At 36.3% G+C, this 19,830-nt stretch overlaps 1 protein-coding gene across 2 annotated transcripts in view; it reads right to left on the reverse strand.

Moving 5' to 3' along the window:
- Brca2 (BRCA2 DNA repair associated) overlaps positions 1–19,830 on the reverse strand; it is a 63,881-nt gene that overhangs the window by 28,081 nt on the left and 15,970 nt on the right. For both annotated transcript variants that reach the window (XM_070003002.1, XM_070003001.1), the window contains exons 11-15: positions 14,334–19,157; positions 11,865–11,960; positions 7,580–7,640; positions 3,015–3,433; positions 1,502–1,683 (exon numbers count right to left, since the gene is read on the reverse strand). In XM_070003002.1, the coding sequence (XP_069859103.1) occupies positions 1,502–1,683; positions 3,015–3,433; positions 7,580–7,640; positions 11,865–11,960; positions 14,334–19,157 (5,582 nt within the window). The remainder of the gene's footprint in view (positions 1–1,501; positions 1,684–3,014; positions 3,434–7,579; positions 7,641–11,864; positions 11,961–14,333; positions 19,158–19,830) is intronic.

Here is a 19,830-nt window from a genome sequence, read left to right on the forward strand (position 1 = left end):
TATGTGCTTAGCCTGAGCAAAGCCCTGGATTTGGTATGTGAAACACACACATACTCAAGAAAAAATTTGTATAATAAAAGCTAAAGAGCTGGGTGCCAGAGGCTCATGTCTGTAATCCTAGCTATCAGGAAGCTGAGATCTGAAGATCATGGTTCAAAGCCAGTCCAGACAGTAAAGTCCATGAGTCTCTTATCTCTAACCACCAGAAAACCAGAAGTGGTGCTGTGGCTCAAAGTATTAGAGCACTAGCTTTGAGCCGAAAAGCTCAGGGAGAAGCACCTAGGCCCAGATTTCAACCATCACAATGAAAAAAAAAAAAAAAAAAAAGCTAAAAAATTTTGAATGTATTGTAAGTGACCTATAAATTCAATAATTCATTGCACTCTTTATTCCTTCTTGCTAAATCTGCAAAAGGGAAATACTGGGTTTAAAAAGAAAAAAATCCATTTGAAGCTAGACTGGGCAGACAATCCTGGTTAATTTCCAATTAACCAGCAAAAAAACAGGCAATGTGGATTATGTAGTAGAGCACCAGCCTTGAATGAAAAAGAGCAGGAGGCCCTGAATTCAAGACCCAGTACAGGGTGGCATGTGTTCATGTGAGAATGCACACTCACACAATGAAGACTCCTAAGTTCAAAATAGAAAGGAGAAACAAGGGAAAAGCTTGTGTGTTTTTACATGGGCCTAGTCAACCCTCATGTTGAACCCAGTGTATGTTTTTCTTTGTGCAGTGCTTAACTCTGGAGGCAGATCCTTGCTTTGGAATTATGGCCCTCCTGGTTTTAATTGGTGACTAAATTAAATAATGTACAAAATCATGTTGTCTTTTCTTTTGGGGAGTTATGAGGATTAAGCAAGATATGACTGATGCATGTAAAGTGTTAAGAGTGTGTAGCATGCAGAAAAGCCTTAATAAATTTTAGTTGTTAAAGTTACTATGTTTTCCAATTTTCCATTGAGAAAAATTCTTCCTATGTAGTAGTGGCTTAACCAGAGTCATTTAAAAAAGATTTTTTTTTTTGCCAGTCCTGGGGCTTGAACTCAAGAGCCTGGGCACTGTCCCTGAGCTTCTTTTGCTCAAGGCTAGCACTCTACCACTTGAGCCACAGTGCCACTTCTAGCTTTTTCTATGTGGGACTGAGGAATGGAACCCAGGACTTCATACATGTTAGGCAAGCACTCTACCATTAAGCCACCTTCCCAGCCCAGAGTCATTTTTTTAAAACAATAGAAAGCTTGGGATATCAATCATTTGTCCTTTACTTCGAGATGACTATTCTCTTCTGCCTAGTTGAAAGCCCTTACAGTATGAGAGGGAAAAACAAAACAGATTACGTTTGCAAGGTAAGGCAAAGGAAAGGGAACCTGCTACTGTAGGCTGATTTTATTCATTCACACTGGCAATTTGTTCATTCTTTAAACACAATTTGGAGATCCCAATTAATAACAAAGTTTCCTTTCGCTACAAAAGCTACTAGCATTGCAGACAAATGGGTACCTGCTTATGAGAATATGCAGAGGGAATCTGGTTTCCTACAGCTTCTTTCAGAGAGATTCGAGGCAGGGTGGATGTTTTTGCAAGATACAGACTGCCTGGTTGTGGAAAGATACGTTGCCTTTCTTTGTTCATAATTCGTGCAGACTGATTATCTCTGGCATTCTGAAGGCTTGTAATTAAATCTGTTAAACAATAATTTGCAAAAATAAAAACACAAAAAGAATGTCAATTTTAAAAGCACAGCCTACTTTATAAAATTATGTATTTCAACTTGGTCTGTTTATATGCAGAGAAAAAGGGAGTCACTATCCTTTTTAAGTTTTTAGAGATGCAATAATTTCAACTATATAAAGAATTATTTTTTTGCTGTGTTTTGTCAGTCATGGTACTAGAACTCTGGGCCTGGGGCTGTCCCTCAGCTCTTCAGCTCAAGGCTAGTGCTCTACCACTTGAGCCCAATGCCACTTCTGGTTTTCTGGTGGTTAATTGGAGATTAGTCTCATTGCCTTTCCTGACCAGGCTGGCTCTGAACCACGATCCTCAGATCTCAGCCTCCTGAGTAGCTAGGATTACAGGTGTGAGGCACTGGTGCCTAGCATAAATGTATTATTTGTATCCCCATTTTAGAAGAAAATTAGTAGTACCATTTTAAAAAAGTATATTCTAATAATAGCAGTCCTGGGATGTATGTCACATAGCTTTCTAAATTTGTTTAGTTTTTGAGACAGAGTCCCATTATGTGGCTGACTCTAGCATTATTTATTTTTTTTCTCAGTCACAGGGCTTGAACTCTGGGCCTGGGCACTGTCTCTCAGCTCTTCATCTCAAGGCTGGCGTTCTACCACTTGAGCCATAGCACCACTTCTGGCTTTTTCTGTTTATATGGTGCAGAGGAATCAAACCCAGGGCCTCATGCAAGCTAGGCAATCACCCTAACACAGCCACCTTCCCAGCCACCCTCCCCAACTTTTAAAGAAATTCTAGGGGTTGGGAAGGTGGCTTAGTAGTAGAGTGTTTGCTATCATGCATGAAGACCTGGGTTTAATTCCTCAGTACCAAAAGCCAGAAGTTGCACTGTGGTATAGTCTAGGACTGGCAGCAAAAAAAAGAAAGAAAGAAAGAAAGAAAGAAAGAAAGAAAGAAAGAAAGAAAGAAAGAAAGAAAGAAAGAAAGAAAGAAAGAAAGAAAGAAAGAAAGAAAGAAGGAAAGAAGGAAAGAAGGAAAGAAGGAAAGAGAGAGAGAAAGAGAGAGAGAGAGAGAGAAAAAGGAAGAAGAAATTCTACAAGTAGTTATATTTGAAAGGGTAATATTAAAACTAATTTGAACCTAATCCTTGAATTTAGAAAACCTGAAACATAAGAAAAGGTTCTGTGGGCTGAAGTATATGCTAGCTTAACTCAAGTGTGAGGTGTCAGCATTGTAAAAAGAAATTAAAAAAAAACTTGGGATATTATTTAGTAAGAGAAATATCTAACCAAATGATAAAACTGTCACACAAATTATTATGCAATACCTAAAGGTTCTTTACACTTTGTGAAAATCATAGTTGCTTCTTGACAGGAGCTGTCTTTGCTAAACTGATGAATCTCACTGTTAATGTTTTTGCAATCACTGGAACCACATTCCTCTATTTTTCTTTGTTTTTGTTTTTCTTCTTCAAAATTAGTTTGCTTGCTAACATGATGTTCATCTTTGTGAAGATGTGATTTCACTTTGAAAGGTGGGACAAAGACTTTGGCCAATTTGCCTATAGTAACTGATTGTCTCATAGTTTCATTTCTTGTATTGGGAATTTTATGAACCAACTGTCCTGAATCTGGTAAATTGCTTGAAGATTTTTCCAGGTGTTTGTCAAGATGAGGTTTAGACAGAAATCCTTTATCAGGTGCAGTAACATTTGGATTCTGCATTTCTTGCCGTTCTTTAGTTGTGCTACATTAGGAAGAGAGTAAGTCTGATTATTTACTGGCACATGTACATAATATTTGGGAATATATATATATATATATATATTTTTTTTTTTTTTTTTGGTGGACCCTCAAATGCTTAATGGCAATCCTATTCTGGTAATTACTTTGTACTTGTCACAATTGCAACTGTAAAACAATACCAACTCTTTCCATATTCATCCCAGCATCTGACAACATACAACAGAAGGAACCTGCCCAACATGAACTGTCTGAGTGTGTGGACTCTCCAGTTCTACCATAGTATTCCCACCTCCTTTACTAGAGAAACACCTATCCTTCCTCTTCTGTATGGCTACCACCTTCTCTGGAACTATCAGCCCCACTTAATAACTCAGTCCCCTTGGGAGCCTTACTCTGTCAGCCATTATCCTACTTTCTTTCCTTCACCTATATATTCATCTTTTAGTTCTAAAAGTCTTACCCTTAAAACAGTTTTGTTGCCAGGTGCTGGTGGCTCACGCTTATAATCCTAGCTGCTCAGGAGGCTGAGATTTGAGGATGGCCGTTCAAAGCCAGCTGTGGCAGGAAAGTCCATGAGACTCTAATCTCCAATTAACCACTAGAAAACCGGAAGTGGTGCTGTGGCTTAAGTGGTAGAGTGTTAGCCTTGAGCTGAAGAGCAGAGGGTCAGCACCCAGGCCCAGAGTTCAAGTTCCAGGACTGACAAAAACAAAACAAAACAAAAAACAACAAAAAAACCCAAACCCACAAAAAACTTGTTTTGTTGGTTGGGAATGTGGGCCTAGCATGCATGAAACCCCAGGTTCAATTCCTCAGTACCACATAAACAGAAAAAGCCAGAAGTGGTACTATGACTCAAGTGGTAGAACACTAGCCTTGAGCAAAAAGAAGCTCAGGGACAATGCCTAGACTCTAAGTTCAATCCCCAGGATTGGCAAAAACCAAAAAACCAAAAACCCAGTTTTGTTTATCAGCTTTATCTCTTCCTTAAGCTAATACTCATTGTAATCTACCCTTTATGTTCAATCTTCTTAAAGTATTTATATCAAGCTATTTTTTTCTTTTTGCTAGTACTAGGGTTTGAACTGATGGCTGTATGCTCACATAGCTTGCTTGCTTGGCTGGCATGGTAACACTTTTAGCCACATATTCAGCTTAGTTTTTTTGCTGTTTATTTTAGAGATGGAGACTTTTCTGCCTTGAACTTCAATTTCTAGGTTTCAGCCTTCTATTAGCTAGGATTATAGGCACCTGACTATACTAGCTATTTTTATTTCCTTTACTTCCTCATTTCCATGCCGTGAACTCTCCTTTTGCCTAGTATTGATAGAAATTGTTCTCAATAAAGTTGCTAAAGATCTCTCACAATGGAAAATGATGATTTGGCTTTGTTACTACCATCACCACAGTATAATATGTATACTCCATCCTTTTCTCTCATGTTTCTCCCCATCTTCCCAAAGTATATAGTCAATTTGCAACATTTATGTTATGGAAGAAGGGAACTTTTTGCAACTGCAAAAAAGCACATTTTAGGTATATTTTACAGATAATTGTGTTCTATTATTGTAAAATATATAGTCTCCCTCTCTTCCCTCCTCCTAACCCCCGACTCCTGGGGCTTAAACTAAGGGGCTGGTCTAATGAACTTTCCTTCCTAAGCTGGTTTTGAACTATGATCCTCACATCTCAGCCTTCTCAGTAGGTACAACTTATTATGGGCATGAGCCACTGGTATATATATCAACATCTAGTATATTTCCTATCTTACAACTTTTGCCATCTCTTGAGACAGTTTTTTAGATCTGTTAGTAAATATTCAATGATCTTTAAACAGGATATAATAAAGTACAAAGAAGAATGCCTAGTACAGAAAAAAAGCCCAGTAAATATTAACTGTTAATATCATCACTGTTATTTTCAACTTTACACTGTGAGAAATTGTAGCTTAGATAGTAATGGCTTGGCTTAACTAGATGCTTCTAAAAATGTAAAAAGCATTTAGAAGGTATAGGGTTATTAGGGTTACTAACACTTTAAATTCAAGGCGACTACTTCCTCACTTATCTATATAACTATATATACATACATTTCCTAATATTTGTATATTTTCCTATATATATGAATGTATATTTTTAAAAAGTTCCCTTTAAAAAAATTGTCATGGTGATGTACAGAGGGATTACAGTTACATACATAAGGTAGTGAGTACATTTCTTGTCAAACTTGTTACCCCCTCTTTCATTTTTTTCCCCACTTTCCTTCCACCCCACTCCCCCCCCCCCGCACCAAAAAAGAAAAGTGAAGGGGCATGACCAAGATGCATTGTATTCATAAACTGCTTTGCTGAGAGACAATTCCTTTATACAATTACATAAAGATAGTAAAAAACAGATGCATTGTGCTCATGAACTATAAGTTGAATGGTTATAGTAAAAGTAAAATAATTAAAAAGTAAAAAAATAAAAATAAAAAAGATCCCTTCTTGCTGAATAGTGTTTAAGTTGTTTTCATTAGTTATTCTTGGTTGTTTTATTTTTGTTTTTTCTGATGCCAATCTATATTCTGTTCATATTTAAGACTAGGAAGGGGCTGGGAAGGTGACTCAGTGGTAGAGTGCTTGCCTAGCATGCATGAGGCCCTGGGTTTGATGCCTCAGCACCACATAAGCAGAAAAAGCCGGAAGTGGCTCTGTGGCTCAAGTGGTAGAGTGCTAGCCTTGAGATGAAGAGCTGAGGAACCAGAGTTCAAGCCCTACAATCCACAAGAAAAAAAAAAAGACTAGGAAGTCAAAAGATTGTTTGTAGTTCTTGCTATAAAGATGGGACATGGGCTAGGAATATGGTTTAGTGGTAGAGTGCTTGCCTAGCATGCATGAAGTCCTGGGTTCAATTCCTCAGTACCATTTAAATAGATGAAGTGGGAAGTGATGCTGTGGTAGAGTGGTAATGTTGAGCAAAAGAAGCTAAGGGACAGTGCCCAGGTCCTGAGTTCAAGCCTCAGGATTGGCAAAAAATAAAAATAAATAAAGATGGCACTTGCTGATTGTCAGCTATGCTGTAGACTAACCAGAAGTCCTCAAGAACCAAAGTTTAGCTACTACCGTTCCAGAAGCTGAGTGGGGAGGAAGAAGACTTGAGGGGAATGGGATAGGGCATTGTTCCTCAACATTGAAAGAATACATATTAAATTATTCTCTTGCCTTTGGTGCACGACTTCTGCCTTCCTTTTTATCTCGTTTGTTCTCCAATAAAGAAGTTCTTGTATAGTCTGTCTGAAGCACAAACCACTAGTGTTGCTAGAGTGAGCCAAAGATTGTTTTATAGCTCACTAAGAAAAAGAAGGGGTTTATAACTGTTTGATAAATCTATTATCAACTGATCTTCTGATTTTTGGCTTCCTTTTTCACCACTCATTTCTGAAGTTACATGAAACCAATTCCTGACTCTTGAGGCATGTGTGTGTGTGTGTGTGGTACTGGGGTTTGAGTTCAGGCCACTAAAGCCATGTTGCAACCCTTTCTTGGTTTAGTTATTTTTCACATAGGGACTTCCATTTGCCTAAGGTGGCCTCTAACTCAAATACTACTACCACCAATGGCCTCCAGCACAGATAGAATTTCAGGCATGCACCAACATGTCTGGCTGCAAGACTTTTTACGATGTAAAATGGCTAGTTCTCTTCTATCCTCAATACTAGCTAGCATCAAATTGGTTTTCTGAATTCTTTGAAAAATTGAGGTTGTGGCCTTCTTTTCTAGTCTTCCTATCTCTTTGTAAATATGTTGTTTTGGTAAAATTTTGGGAGGAAATATAATTGATCCTCTATGTTCATGGACTCTGCATTTGCAGATTCAACTAAAAATGGATTGAAAATGATTGAGAAAAAACTATTAAAAATAATTGTGTTTGTATTGAACATATACAGACTTATTATTTTGTGCCGGTATTGAAGCTTGAACTCAAGGGTAATTAACTCAGAGTGGAGCTGTGGCCTAAATGGTAGAGCACAAGCCTAGAGTTGAAAAGCTCACGGACAATGTATAGGCCCTGAGTGCAAGCCTCATGAGCATCAGCACACAAAAACAAAAACAAAACAAAAAAAAAACAACCAAAAGATGACACAAAAATTTATAAACACATCTTACCGAAAGGGTTCACAGGTAATTGGCTCTAGACGCATGTACAATCTCCTATCTTTCATTACGCCTAGAAAAATAATTTCACTATTAATGAAAATGGAGAAATTTTATTTTCTATTTTTATTATACATTATTATAGATGTTCACCCCCAAATTTTCAGACTTTCAAATTTTCAATGCATTTAATTGATATTTAGTAAATAGTAATTATTAAAACAGTTGATTTTCAAATTATAACTATATGCCAAATAAATCACAGTACAAACATATAGAGGACTATATAACAAATCACAGTACAAACATATAGAGGAAGTTATAAATTTAGTCAGTTGATGTTAATAATCATAATTCAAAAGTGTTAGCCAACTGCCAATGTAAATATCAGATCTAAAGGTTCAGATGTAAAGCTTTATTCACTTTCATTATGTAACTTATACCCATCAAACCTCTAATTAGTCATTTAATTAGGACTGGCTGACTAAGATATACTGATAAAGCCACTGATCAAGCACTATGTAACCACAAAAATAAGATGTTTACTCATTAAGGAGCCAATCTCTAGGTAATTTTTTAAGTAAGTAATAAACAAGATGTATAAAATGTACACATTATACTTTTGGAGTAAGAAGAGTGATGAGAATGAGTGTGTATACAGACACCCACATATATACTTCTTTTTACAAAAAGAAATGTTAAAAGGATAAATTGAAAGCCATGAAAAAAGAGGTGAGAAAATTAAAATAGTATGAAGTGACAGGGATGAAATTAAGACTACTCCAAGTATATCTTCCTATATGTCTACAAATGTATTATTGAAATGGTTTGCTAATTCAAATGTAAAACTAAACAAGAAACAGAAAATCCTAGACTGGAAACAAATGGAAGGAAACAAGATTAATGATCAAATTGGTAAACTTATACAGAAGAATTATTCATATTGACACTGGAACACAAGTATTCTAACTATAGAAAACTACAGAAAAAGTTTTAGAAAATATTTTTATTAACAGTAATTCTTTAATTCATTGTACGAAGATGTTTCATTGTGATATTTACATATACTTTGCTCAAATTCACTGCCTTTATTATTCTTTGTATCCCTCCTTCTGCTAAAGTTCCTTTTTTATATGCATATATACAATGTACCTCTATTAAATTCACCCTTCACCATCCTCTCCTGCTGGTCTCCTCTAAACAGTACCTCTTTCACAATCATGTCATATTTTTTAGTAGTGTAAATCTGCATATGAATGAAACATGTGACATATATTTCTCTGAGCTTGGCTTATTTCACTTAACATGACAATATATCCTTAATGCATTCTAAGGATGAAGAATTCTTAAATTTCCCAGGTAGTTTTATTGTTAGTAGCCAATACTGATACTATGAATTTGAAACTTATTTACATACTGAGATTCTCAACAGGAAGCCTACAGAACTAAGGGAGAGTACACACAGCCCTTTTAGAGGATCCAAGCTGTTAAAACTAACACAAAAAGCACTGGTGGTTCATGCCTGTAATCCTGGCTACTCAGAAGGCTGAGATCTGAGCATTGTGGTTCAAAGCCAGCCTAGGCAGGAAAGTCTGTGAGACTCTTAGAAAACTACCAAAAAAGCTGGAAGTGGTACTGTGGCTCAAGCTGGCCTTGAACTAAAAGAAGCACAAGGGACAGTACCCAGGCCTGTAATTCAAGCCTCAGGACTGGCAAAAACAAAGCAAAACCAACCAAACAATAACAAAAAATCTCATCTTAATACTAATAACTCTCGGGGCTGGGAAAGTGGCTCAGTGGTAGAGCGCTTGCCTTGCATGCATGAGGCCCTGGGTTCAATTCCTCAGCACCACATAAGCAGGAAAAAAAAGCTGGAAGTGGCACTGTGGCTCAAGTGGTAGAGCACTAGCCTTGAGCTGAAGAGCTGAGGGACGGCACCCAGGCCCAGAGTTAGGCCCACAACTGGACCCGCCCCCCCCAAAATACTAATAACTCTCTCTCAACCTCTTCTTCATACATAGATAAAACAAATACAGCAAAAACCATTAACTCGGGCTAAGAAGGTGGCTCAGTGGTAGAGCGCTTGCCTTGCATGCATGAGGCCCTGAGTTCGATTCCTCAGCACCACATAAGCAAAAAGAAAAAAGCCAGAAGTGGTGCTGTGTGTGCTTGAGCTGAAGACCTGAGGGAGAGCGCCCAGGCCCAGAGTTCAGGCCCCACAACCGGACCCCCCCCCCCAAAATAAATAAAAATAAATGCATGCTTCCTCCTTTAAAAAACAAAACAAAAACTGTTGAGTCTAGTGGTAGAAATGAGGGTGCTAGGACACTCATTTTAGTCCCTTAATTTTTCTGTATGTGAAATGTTCCTAATAAAAAATTTAAAGCTGGGCATGGTAGATCAGCCTATAATCTCAAATACTAATGGAGAGCAGAACTTGTGTTGTTTTCTTTTTTTTGAGACAGTCTCAATATATGGTTCAGGTAGCCTTAAAACTCATTATATACCCCGAGCTGGCCTCTAACTCATGATCTCACTGCCTCAACCAATCTCCCCAGTGCAAGACTTATAGGCATGTACTACACTTAACAATTTTTTTTTTCAGTGCTAGGAACTGAATCCAGGGCATTGCAGACACACTCTGTGTATGTGTCTCTGTGTGTGTGCCCGCACATACACGCACGCACGCACGCACACACAGGTCCTGGGGCTTAAAGCAATTTTTGCTCAAGGCTAGCACAGTATCATGGAGCTATAGCTTCACTTATGGCTTTTTGGTGGTTAACTGGAGTTAAGAGTCTCACAGACTTTCTTACTTGGGTGGGCCATAAATAGCAATCCTCAGATCTCAGCTTCCTGAGTAGTTATGTTTACATGTGTGAGCCATATATATATATATATATATATATATATATATATATATATATATATATATATATATATATATATATATATATGTATGTATGTATGTATGTATGTATGTATATATATATATATATATATATGTATATATATATATATGTATGTATATATATCCCCCCCCCCCCCAGTTGAGGGGCCTGAACTCTGGGCCTGGGTGCTGTCCCTCAGCTCTTCAGCTCAAGGCTAGCACTCTACCACTTGAGCCACAGCGCCACTTCTGGCTTCTTTTTCTGCTTATGTGGTGCTGAGGAATCAAACCCAGGGCCTCATGCATGCAAGGCAAGCACTCTACAACTAAGCCACCTTCCCAGACCCAATTCTTACATTTTTGAAGGTAGAACTTACATGATTTAGTGATGGGCTGGGTATGGGGAATGAGAAAACAAAAGAATACAAATAACACCCTGTTTTGATGTAGTAAGTTGGCAGAATAGTATTGTACCTTATTGAGAAAGGAAAAACAACACAAAGAACAAGTCTGGAGTACAAATAGAATGAGGATTCAACATTAGCCATAGGAAAATTTGAGATGAGTACTGTATTTTAATTAGATGTGTAAGTACGCAAAAGAGTGAGTGTGGAGCTTGAGGTCAGGCTAAAACTACAGATATAGCTTTGGTAGCCAATGAAATTTAGACAGAGATACAAAGCTAAAGAAATTTATAAGAGGCACAGGGATCCTTGGGGTACTCTTGTTTAGAGTAAGAAAAGAACAAGGAAGACCCATAAAGATGACTGTAAGAGCTGGGTGCTGGCAGCTCACACATGCAATCACACTGGGGACAGTGTTGAAACCAGCCCATGAAGGAAAGTCTCTGAGACTCTTTATATCCAATTAATCACCAAAAAGCTCAAGGTGGAGCTGTGGCTCACCTAAAGGGCCAACCTAAGGGGCAGTGCCCAAACTCTGAGTTCAAGCCCCAGTGCAGACACTACAAAGAAGACTGTAAGAGAACAGTCATATAAGAGAAAAAAGAGACTGTAATTATGTGGAAAAAATAATTTAACTCTGTCTAATGTGGCTGAAAGAAAATGTCAAATAAGGATTGAGAAATGTCCAGCTGTCAAGACAAAGACTACCATGTGACTTAGGAAAGCTGATTTTTGTGGAATGACAGACATCAAGTCTAACTGGACTCAGGAACCTGAGATCTGAATTTACTAAAGTGCTTTACTAAATTCTTTTAGCCTTTTATTAAATTGTCAGTATTTTAGTAATTTCACAATTTCCACTTACAAACAACGTCAGCATCATACTAGGAAAAGTCCACTTGACAAACAGGACAAGATGTAAGTTTACCAGCTAAGCCACATTGTAAAATCTTTTCTAATAGATACACCCAAATACTATGCATAGTTATTTAGCAAGTTTTACCATCTGGAGTGCTTTTTAAAGCCTTTAGAGATTTTTCTTCATGTTCCATTATCTTGTCAAATTCACTTAACAAGTTTCTTTTGATTGGAGGTTCTTCTAAAAAGAAATTCCAATACATGTTTGTTAAGTATGTCACTCTCATTTTTCAAAAGCCTATAGCTCATTTTAAAAAACTAAAGTACTGATTCTTACATTATGTTAAATTACATAATTATAATTTTAAAAAGCAATGATTGTACTTTGAAAGAAAAATTGTCAATTTAACTTGTACTACTTTTAAAATACTACTATTTTAAAATACTACTATTTAATGAGGCCTACAGGATGAACAGATATTGCCATATATCAGATTAAATGTAATTTTAGGTTTACTGGCAATAAGGACATACAAAATTTCTTCAAACTCTTTTCAGAAGAATATAAAACTCAAGAAATGAAATTATTATATAGGGCTTTGAAGTTAGTAAATAGATTTTTAAAATATTACCAAATTACATTAAAACATTAGGAATAGCAACATTTACTTAAAAGTTCTACAGAGGCTAAGAGAAACCATAACTCAAATTATGCATCTCCATGCCAAATTATGCATTTTCCACTGAGTTATGTGGCAACAGCACTTCTATTTTTTTATGCTTTTTTATGGGGAATGAATTTGTAAGATTTAATAAGTGAAAATATCCATGTGAGGCTTGATCCATATTTTAAAGTGGTTCAGAAAAGGTTCTGTGTGGTGAAAATAACCAGAGGCTGCTGAAGCTACATAGAAGTGAGAACAGAAGCAAGGAAAATTAAATAGTAACACTGGTAAGAATGTGTAGAAGTCCAAGTTGGTAGAAAGCCACTCCACACACAGAATAGGATGGGTTGCTATAAAGCCAACATTTCCCACAAAAGAATTATGAATATCTTAAAGCATATGTACTTCAGAATTTTGTTTTAAGGAACAACAAATAATTTAAGGTATTATATTCCTATGCTGTGCTCCTGTAGTAAGGTTCATAGAATGTGACCTGAAGAACACTAGACAAAGTAAACCTGTAGACCGATGAGCAAACTGATAGGCTTCGAAGTTTTTTAGTGATATAATAGGGCAAGTATAACTCAAGAGTCTATGAATTTACAGATTTTAATGGAGCTAGTATTTTCAACATTATCCACTTGGGAACTGAAGAGTTAGTTTTAACATTTACTTTAATTGTAACTACTAGCTGATAGATTTGATAATTTGACATTTCTCGTACAGCCAGTAAAAAAAAAAAAACCTACACTTAAATCATTAAAAGAAAAGTTAGTACTGGGGATATCGCTTAAGAGTTCAGTCTCTAGTACCTCTATAAATAAATAAATTTAGACTATAGTCAAAAATAGCACTAAGATTGGGCTGTTACTTAGTAATAGCAACTGCTAGAAAACTTTGTAAATGAAAAATATGAAGCAAGCCAACATTTACCAAGTTGACATACAATATTTTAATACACTATTAATATGCTATTATATATACAATTAATTTACATACACTATTTTATGTTCACAATTACCTCGTGAGAGGTATTTTCTGTTTTTGTTTTTTTGTTTTTGTCAGTTGTGGGGCCTGAACTCTGGGCCTGGGCGCTGTCCCTCAGCTCTTCAGCTCAAGGCTAGCGCTCACCACTTGAGCCACAGCTCCACTTCTGGCTTTTTCTGCTTATGTGGTGCTGAAGAATTGGACCCAGGGCCTCATGCATGCAAGCCAAGCACTCTACCACTGGGCCACCTTCCCAGCCCCTGTGAGAGGTATTTTCTATCTATCTATTGTTATTATAAAGGTGATATACAGAAGGGCTGCAGTTATATAAGTCAGGTAATTAGCACATTTCTTTTTGGACGTCACCCCTTTCCTCACTCTATTAGCTATAGTTTATAGATGTGGAAACTGAGATTCAGAGAAGTTAAATAGGTGGTAGAAAGTAGTATAACTGAATATAATATAGCACTCAGAAAGTGGTAATAACTAGAAACCCAACTTTCAAGTTTTTTTTTTTTTTTTGGTTGGTCATGGGGCTTGAACTCTGGGCCTGGGTGCTGTTCCTGAGCTATTCAATGCAAGGCAAGCGCTCTAACACTTTCTGGTGGTTATTTGGAGATAAGAGTCTCGCAGACTTTCCTTGCCTGGGCTGGCTTTGAACCATGATTCTCAAATCTCAGGCTCGTGAGTAGCTAGAATTACAGGTGTGAGCCACCAGTGCCCGGCCCAACTTTCAAGTTTTTAAAGAGTCAGTCACTACCACTCTGTTATATACGTGAAAACATTTAGTAAGTTAGCATTAGGCAGATTTTCTTAAAAGTCAAACTTTTAACAGTAACTTCTCAATTATAACTATATTAATAATATCTAAAAATAGGATATCGTCACAAGATTTATAATTGCTAGCATTACTAGGGCCAAGATGAACAAAACACTTGCACAACCATAAAAATAATACATACCAAACCAGTTAAGGGCAATTCCTCTTCTTTTCCCAGTTCTGGAATTTAGCAAAACAACATCCTCATTCTTGGATCCTGTAAACAGTGACTTTTTGACACATGCTGGTGGTTCAGGATCTGTTAGTTCACCATCTTCCATAAAAGCTTTGGCAATCTCTACTGCTTCTGTTTCAAAATGGTTTTCTGGATCTCTGGAGTAAGTAGAACAATCTTCTGCATTTGTTTTCACAGGAACATTAGAAAAAGATTTCTTGCCAACTTCCATTTTTATGGTTTTAGGCAAAGCTTGTTCTTTTCCCAAAAGATGAGTATTCTCAGCAAGTGATGGGCTGGTTTGTACTGCCAATTGTTTGTCTTTCTTAGACAGATATGGAGAAACTTTAATAGCCTGATTTTCGGAAGAACCACTTTCAATATTAGAGTTATATAATAATTTAAATTCATTATTAATAGCCCTTTGCATTTTGGAATTTATAGTGTGTACTGAGGTTCTCTTATCAGTACAAGGAAGTATTTTTGATGCTTCTTGTCCAGAGGTAGGTGAATGCTGCAAGGTACGTTCAGCTTTGAGTAAGTCGAATTCCTCGAACATACCCTTAACTCTATGTAAGGCACTTGCTGAAACCACAACTTGTTTTCCACTTGCTGTATTAAATCCAGAGAAAGCAGCTGAATTTACATTATAGGAAAAGGATTTGGGGGGTGACAGTTCATTCTGGGGAAAATGCGCCACAGTATTTTCTTCTCTTGTAAATCTCTCTGAATGCTCATTATTTTTAAGGGATTCTGTGGAAGCAAGTTGCTTAGTATCATCTTCTATCTCAGCAAACACCTGTCTTGCCTTTTGTAATGAAGCATCTGATACTTCTACAGATTTTCCACTTGCTGTGCTAAAAATCCCCAAAGTATTTTTAGAAGAGACTGATGGGGGAAACGTCCCTATATTAAGTTCACACTTCTCTGGAATTTTTGAAACACAAGGTGATACTTTAGAAGCTTTCTCCAATCCAGATGTACCCTGGTTATGGCGTAAAATGCGTTCATTTTGAATGTCAGCAAAGGCCTTATGTGAATCCATGAAGTCATTATCTGCAGAGTTATTAATGACAACAGCCTTTGAATCGTCTAATGCCTTATCTGCCATGATTTTTGTTTGGCAAGTATCTAGTTTATTCTCAGTGTTTTGCTTGACTATATTCTTGCAGTTGTCAGTAAATACTTCTTCCACTTTAATTTTTTCATTTGAAATGCAGACTATTTTACTAGTAGCTGTACTGGATGTAAGTGACCCTATCTCAAAATTATTTGGATCAGGGGTAGCCAAATTCATGGCTGGATTTTTATTTTTGCACAGTGAAGAGTCAGTCACAAGTTTCTGAGCACAAGTATTTTCATTTACAGTTTGCGAATGTATATTTGCTTCTCTAATAGCAGATACTACTTCAGAAAAACAAGTGATTTTCTTGTCTTTGACATTTATGACTGCCTCAATACCAGAAACACTGTTATTTTTTGAAGAATGTCCTGAGTATAGATCATTGGAATGACACAAGTCAGAATGGTATGATCTACTATTAGATATACTACAGTTACTTAAATAGGCTGAATCTTGCTCTTCAGAGAGATGATTTTTGTCATTTTCAGTTACAATACGGTTTAAACTATTTTCATATGACACTTTCCATACATAATCATTAGTGTACTTGTTTGCATGTACAACTTTGGCAGTATTTATTTCTTCTAGATGATCATCCAATTCTTCTCTAAGCCACTGTTTTGCTTTAGACAGTGAGGACTGACTCACGGGAATTTTTCTACCATGTCCTGTGTAAAACACCAAAGCTGTAGGTTGATTTGTGCAACAAGCTGTAGAGCATTTTTCTGTTTCTTCCTCTATATTTTCATGTACTTTAACTTGCAAAGAAATGTTCTTTGAGGTTTTGAGATTTTCAGTTTGCTCATACAAATTATCGCTTAGCTTGGGTAGTATCCTAGGCTCCCTATAAACAAACTTTTTATCATCTAGAGAGTTCTGCATTTCTTCACATTTGGGGACAGTTATTTCAATTCTCTCATATGTTAAATCAAGCCTTTCTTTAGAGTCTTCTCTGTACTTTAGTATCTTTGTTTCTTGATAACCAAAACTGGAGATTTTACCAACATCTTTTTCATGAAAAAGATTTTTCACTGTTTCCAGAGATTCCTTGGCAATTTTTACTTTTTTCCCACCAGCAGTATGAAAACCCAGGAGAGTATGTTCTTTGATCTTTCCCATTTTATAGTCAGATGGTTGCTTTTCATTACCAACTGGGATACCTTCTTCTGATATTTTGTTTTCAGTCATGTCTGTTTCCCCATGACATGAAATATCCACTTTGCTCTTAATGATGCCAGAAAGTAATTCAGAATTAAAGGAATTTGAAAAGTTACTTATTTCTCCCATGTGTTTATCAAAGAAAATTGAAACTTCACGTGAAGATTCTTCAGGGACTCTATTATTTTTCCCACTTGTAGTCTGAAAGGTTATATCAAAATCTTTTATATTTTGCTCCTTCTTACCTACAGTTAATTGTTCTTTATTAGAGGAATTGGTAAGACATGTTTCTTCAGCTTTCATAACTTCCAAACAAGTTAAGTCTGACAAGCATTCTTTAGTCTGTATGTTTCCTTCTTTTGTGAACTGGCTAGCTGATTTGATATATATATTATGCCTATCAGTACACTGCAAATTACTTTCATCTTTATGAATATAAACTTTATCATCATTCCTACTTGAGTCAGTGCCATCAGATTCTTGTAGTTTACAAATACTTCTGCTCATATCAGTACATCTGTTACATTTACTTCCAGTATTTCTCATGTAATTTTCAGTATTTTCTTCACAAATAATGCCAGGGGTCATTTCAATATTATTTTGTAATATGAGTTGGCATTTACTATTTTTCTCAAGTAAATTTTTATTATTGGTGTGACTTTCTATCTTATGTGCTGAAACAAAAGAATCATGACTATTATTGGAAGAAAATCTTGGCTCTGCTTCTACAGAAGTCTCCTCGTGAATAATATCAATGTCACTGAATAGTTTCAAAGCTTTTTGCAGAGCTTCAGTAGAAATACTGAGTTTTGTACCAAGAGCAGAATAAAAACCTCGAAACTCCTTTTCACTTTCACCTGTACTTTTGTTATAGTTTTTCAGTAAGCAAGCAGAGGTCTGTTTAATTCCGGCAACATCTTTAAGTTTCTCACTTCTATCTACCTGACCTTGAGATGAAGCATCAGAAGTGTGATTAGAGTCAGCCATCTGGTTTCCAGGCACTTCATATGTAAGATTTTGTGCTCTGTGGCACGGTTTTCTAAACTGTGTGAATTCAAATTGACTCCCTGATTCCTCTAATATAGTAGAAAGTTCTGTAACTTCTGCCCTTTGGCTAGGTGTTAAATTATGGTTTGCACTGATATCTTGCTTTAAAGGGGATGTATGATTATTTTCACAGTCAGGAATAAATGTACCACTCTGAACAGATGGAGAAACAGTATTAACTAACTTTGAGTTGGATATGTTAAATTTGCTTAGCTTCTTTTGGTGATCTAATGTTAAGGTATTTGTATATGCAATTTCAACACAAGGTAAACTAGTAGGATATTTTTCTTCAATATCTTTGAAGAGCACTTTACTCTTCTTAATGTTATGTTCAGAGAGTTTTATTTCTTTATTCGAAGCTGTTCTGAAGCCACCTCTAAAACTATGATCTGTAAGTGGATTTAAGAGCCCTGACCATTTGTCTTCATAATAATTATTTCGGTTTGATTTTATATCTTTTATATCCAAGGAAGAATTTGATTTTAACTCTTGACTGAGAGTTCTTTTTAAATTCTGCTTTGCACTATTTTTGTTCTCTTCTGTAAGATCATAGATATTATCTGATGAGCTAAAACCTTCTGTAATCAAAACATGGGCTGCTTGTTTATCATCTATGTCTGTATCAATTACCATCATACAGTTATTAAAAATGGGTTCTTTTACACAACTAAGGTCTGCTTCATAGAGTTCCTCAGTAGTTCCTAAAACAGGACTGTTTCTTTGCCTCGTTCTTTGAGAAATGAAGTTATTCTCATTGCCTGGGAAAATTCCTTCTTCAGAATTTAGATGGACACTTATTTCTGAAATTAAAGAGGTTTCTTCTTGGTCTTTTTGGTTTACTGTTAGATTTTTATTTTGATTAAATTCCAACTTCACTGAAGGTGATGCTATTTTTATGCAATTTTCAGGTGGCAAAACCTCAGCTTTTTTCAAACTTCCATTTAAAACATATATTTTGGGATTTTTTTCCAAAGAAATGTTTTGAGTTAATTCAGTATCAGTTTCATAATTCTTAACCTTAAATTTCTCTGGCATTTCATATAAGTCTTTTCCTCTAGAAACCACAACTGGATTTGAAAGAGGACCTTTGGAAGTAGGAGTACTGGTGTTAGGAAGAACATCTAAAAAACTTCCCTGTGATTCAAAGTGAAAACCATGACATTCCATTTCTGCAGGCTGTACTACAGAATGGCATGCTGCAACCAATACCTTTTCTTTTATATATGAAACCTTTTGGCTTTTTGAAGCATCTTCACATTGTCTTTCCTGAAAGCATGGCAGAAAATCAGTTCCTGGCTTTTCTTTAATTTTTGCTTCTTTATAATTAAGATCCTCAGGTATTATTACATTAGCATAACTATTTTCATTGTCAGAATATTTCCTCAGAACTGTCTTAAAAGAGTTGGTTGGTTCTTTGGCCTCACTCTGTAAACAGTTTCTTCTAACAGAAGAATGCGATGAACCTAAATATAAGAACACAAAGTTATGAAATAAAGTACTATTAAACCAACTCAACAATTATCTTTTCTTATAAATGTAAGTATGTAAAATGAGGATGGTATGCAAAACAAAAAGTGAATGCCAGATAAAAGATGAATTATAAATACTCTATTTTGAGGTTATTGGTTGTTATAGCTAAACATGAATAAGGGTCAAGGTTTTTTGTCTGTTGATGGGTCTAGGGTTTGAACTCAGGGCTTCATGCTCATTAGACAGGCATTCTAACACTGTCTTCCTGCCCTTTTTGCTCTGGTTATTTTCAAGACAGGGCCAACACGAATCACGGTCTTCCTATTTATATTTCCTTTACTGCTGTATCAGGAAGACAGGTGTGCATCACCACCCCCAACCAACCTTTTATGTTGAGGTTGGCAAAGGGGAGAGGTTCTCATAAAATTTTCACCAGGGGTGGCTTGGAATCACAATCCTCTCAATATTACTTAAGTGCACAAAAAAAAAAGAGAGAGATAGTTATATATTTATTGGACAAACTAGTCAGATAGGTTTTAATGACATGATTCTAAACACTGGTTTTCTGGGAGCATAGCTCAAGTGGTGGATCACTTGGCTAAGCATGTTTCAGGCCCTAAATCCAAATACCAGTATTATAAAACAAACAAACAAAAAAACACCCAC

Source organism: Dipodomys merriami, unplaced genomic scaffold (assembly GCF_024711535.1).
Source record: "Dipodomys merriami isolate MVZ:Mamm:240054 unplaced genomic scaffold, mDipMer1.0.p SCAF_6, whole genome shotgun sequence".
Classification (NCBI taxonomy): Eukaryota; Metazoa; Chordata; class Mammalia; order Rodentia; family Heteromyidae; genus Dipodomys; species Dipodomys merriami.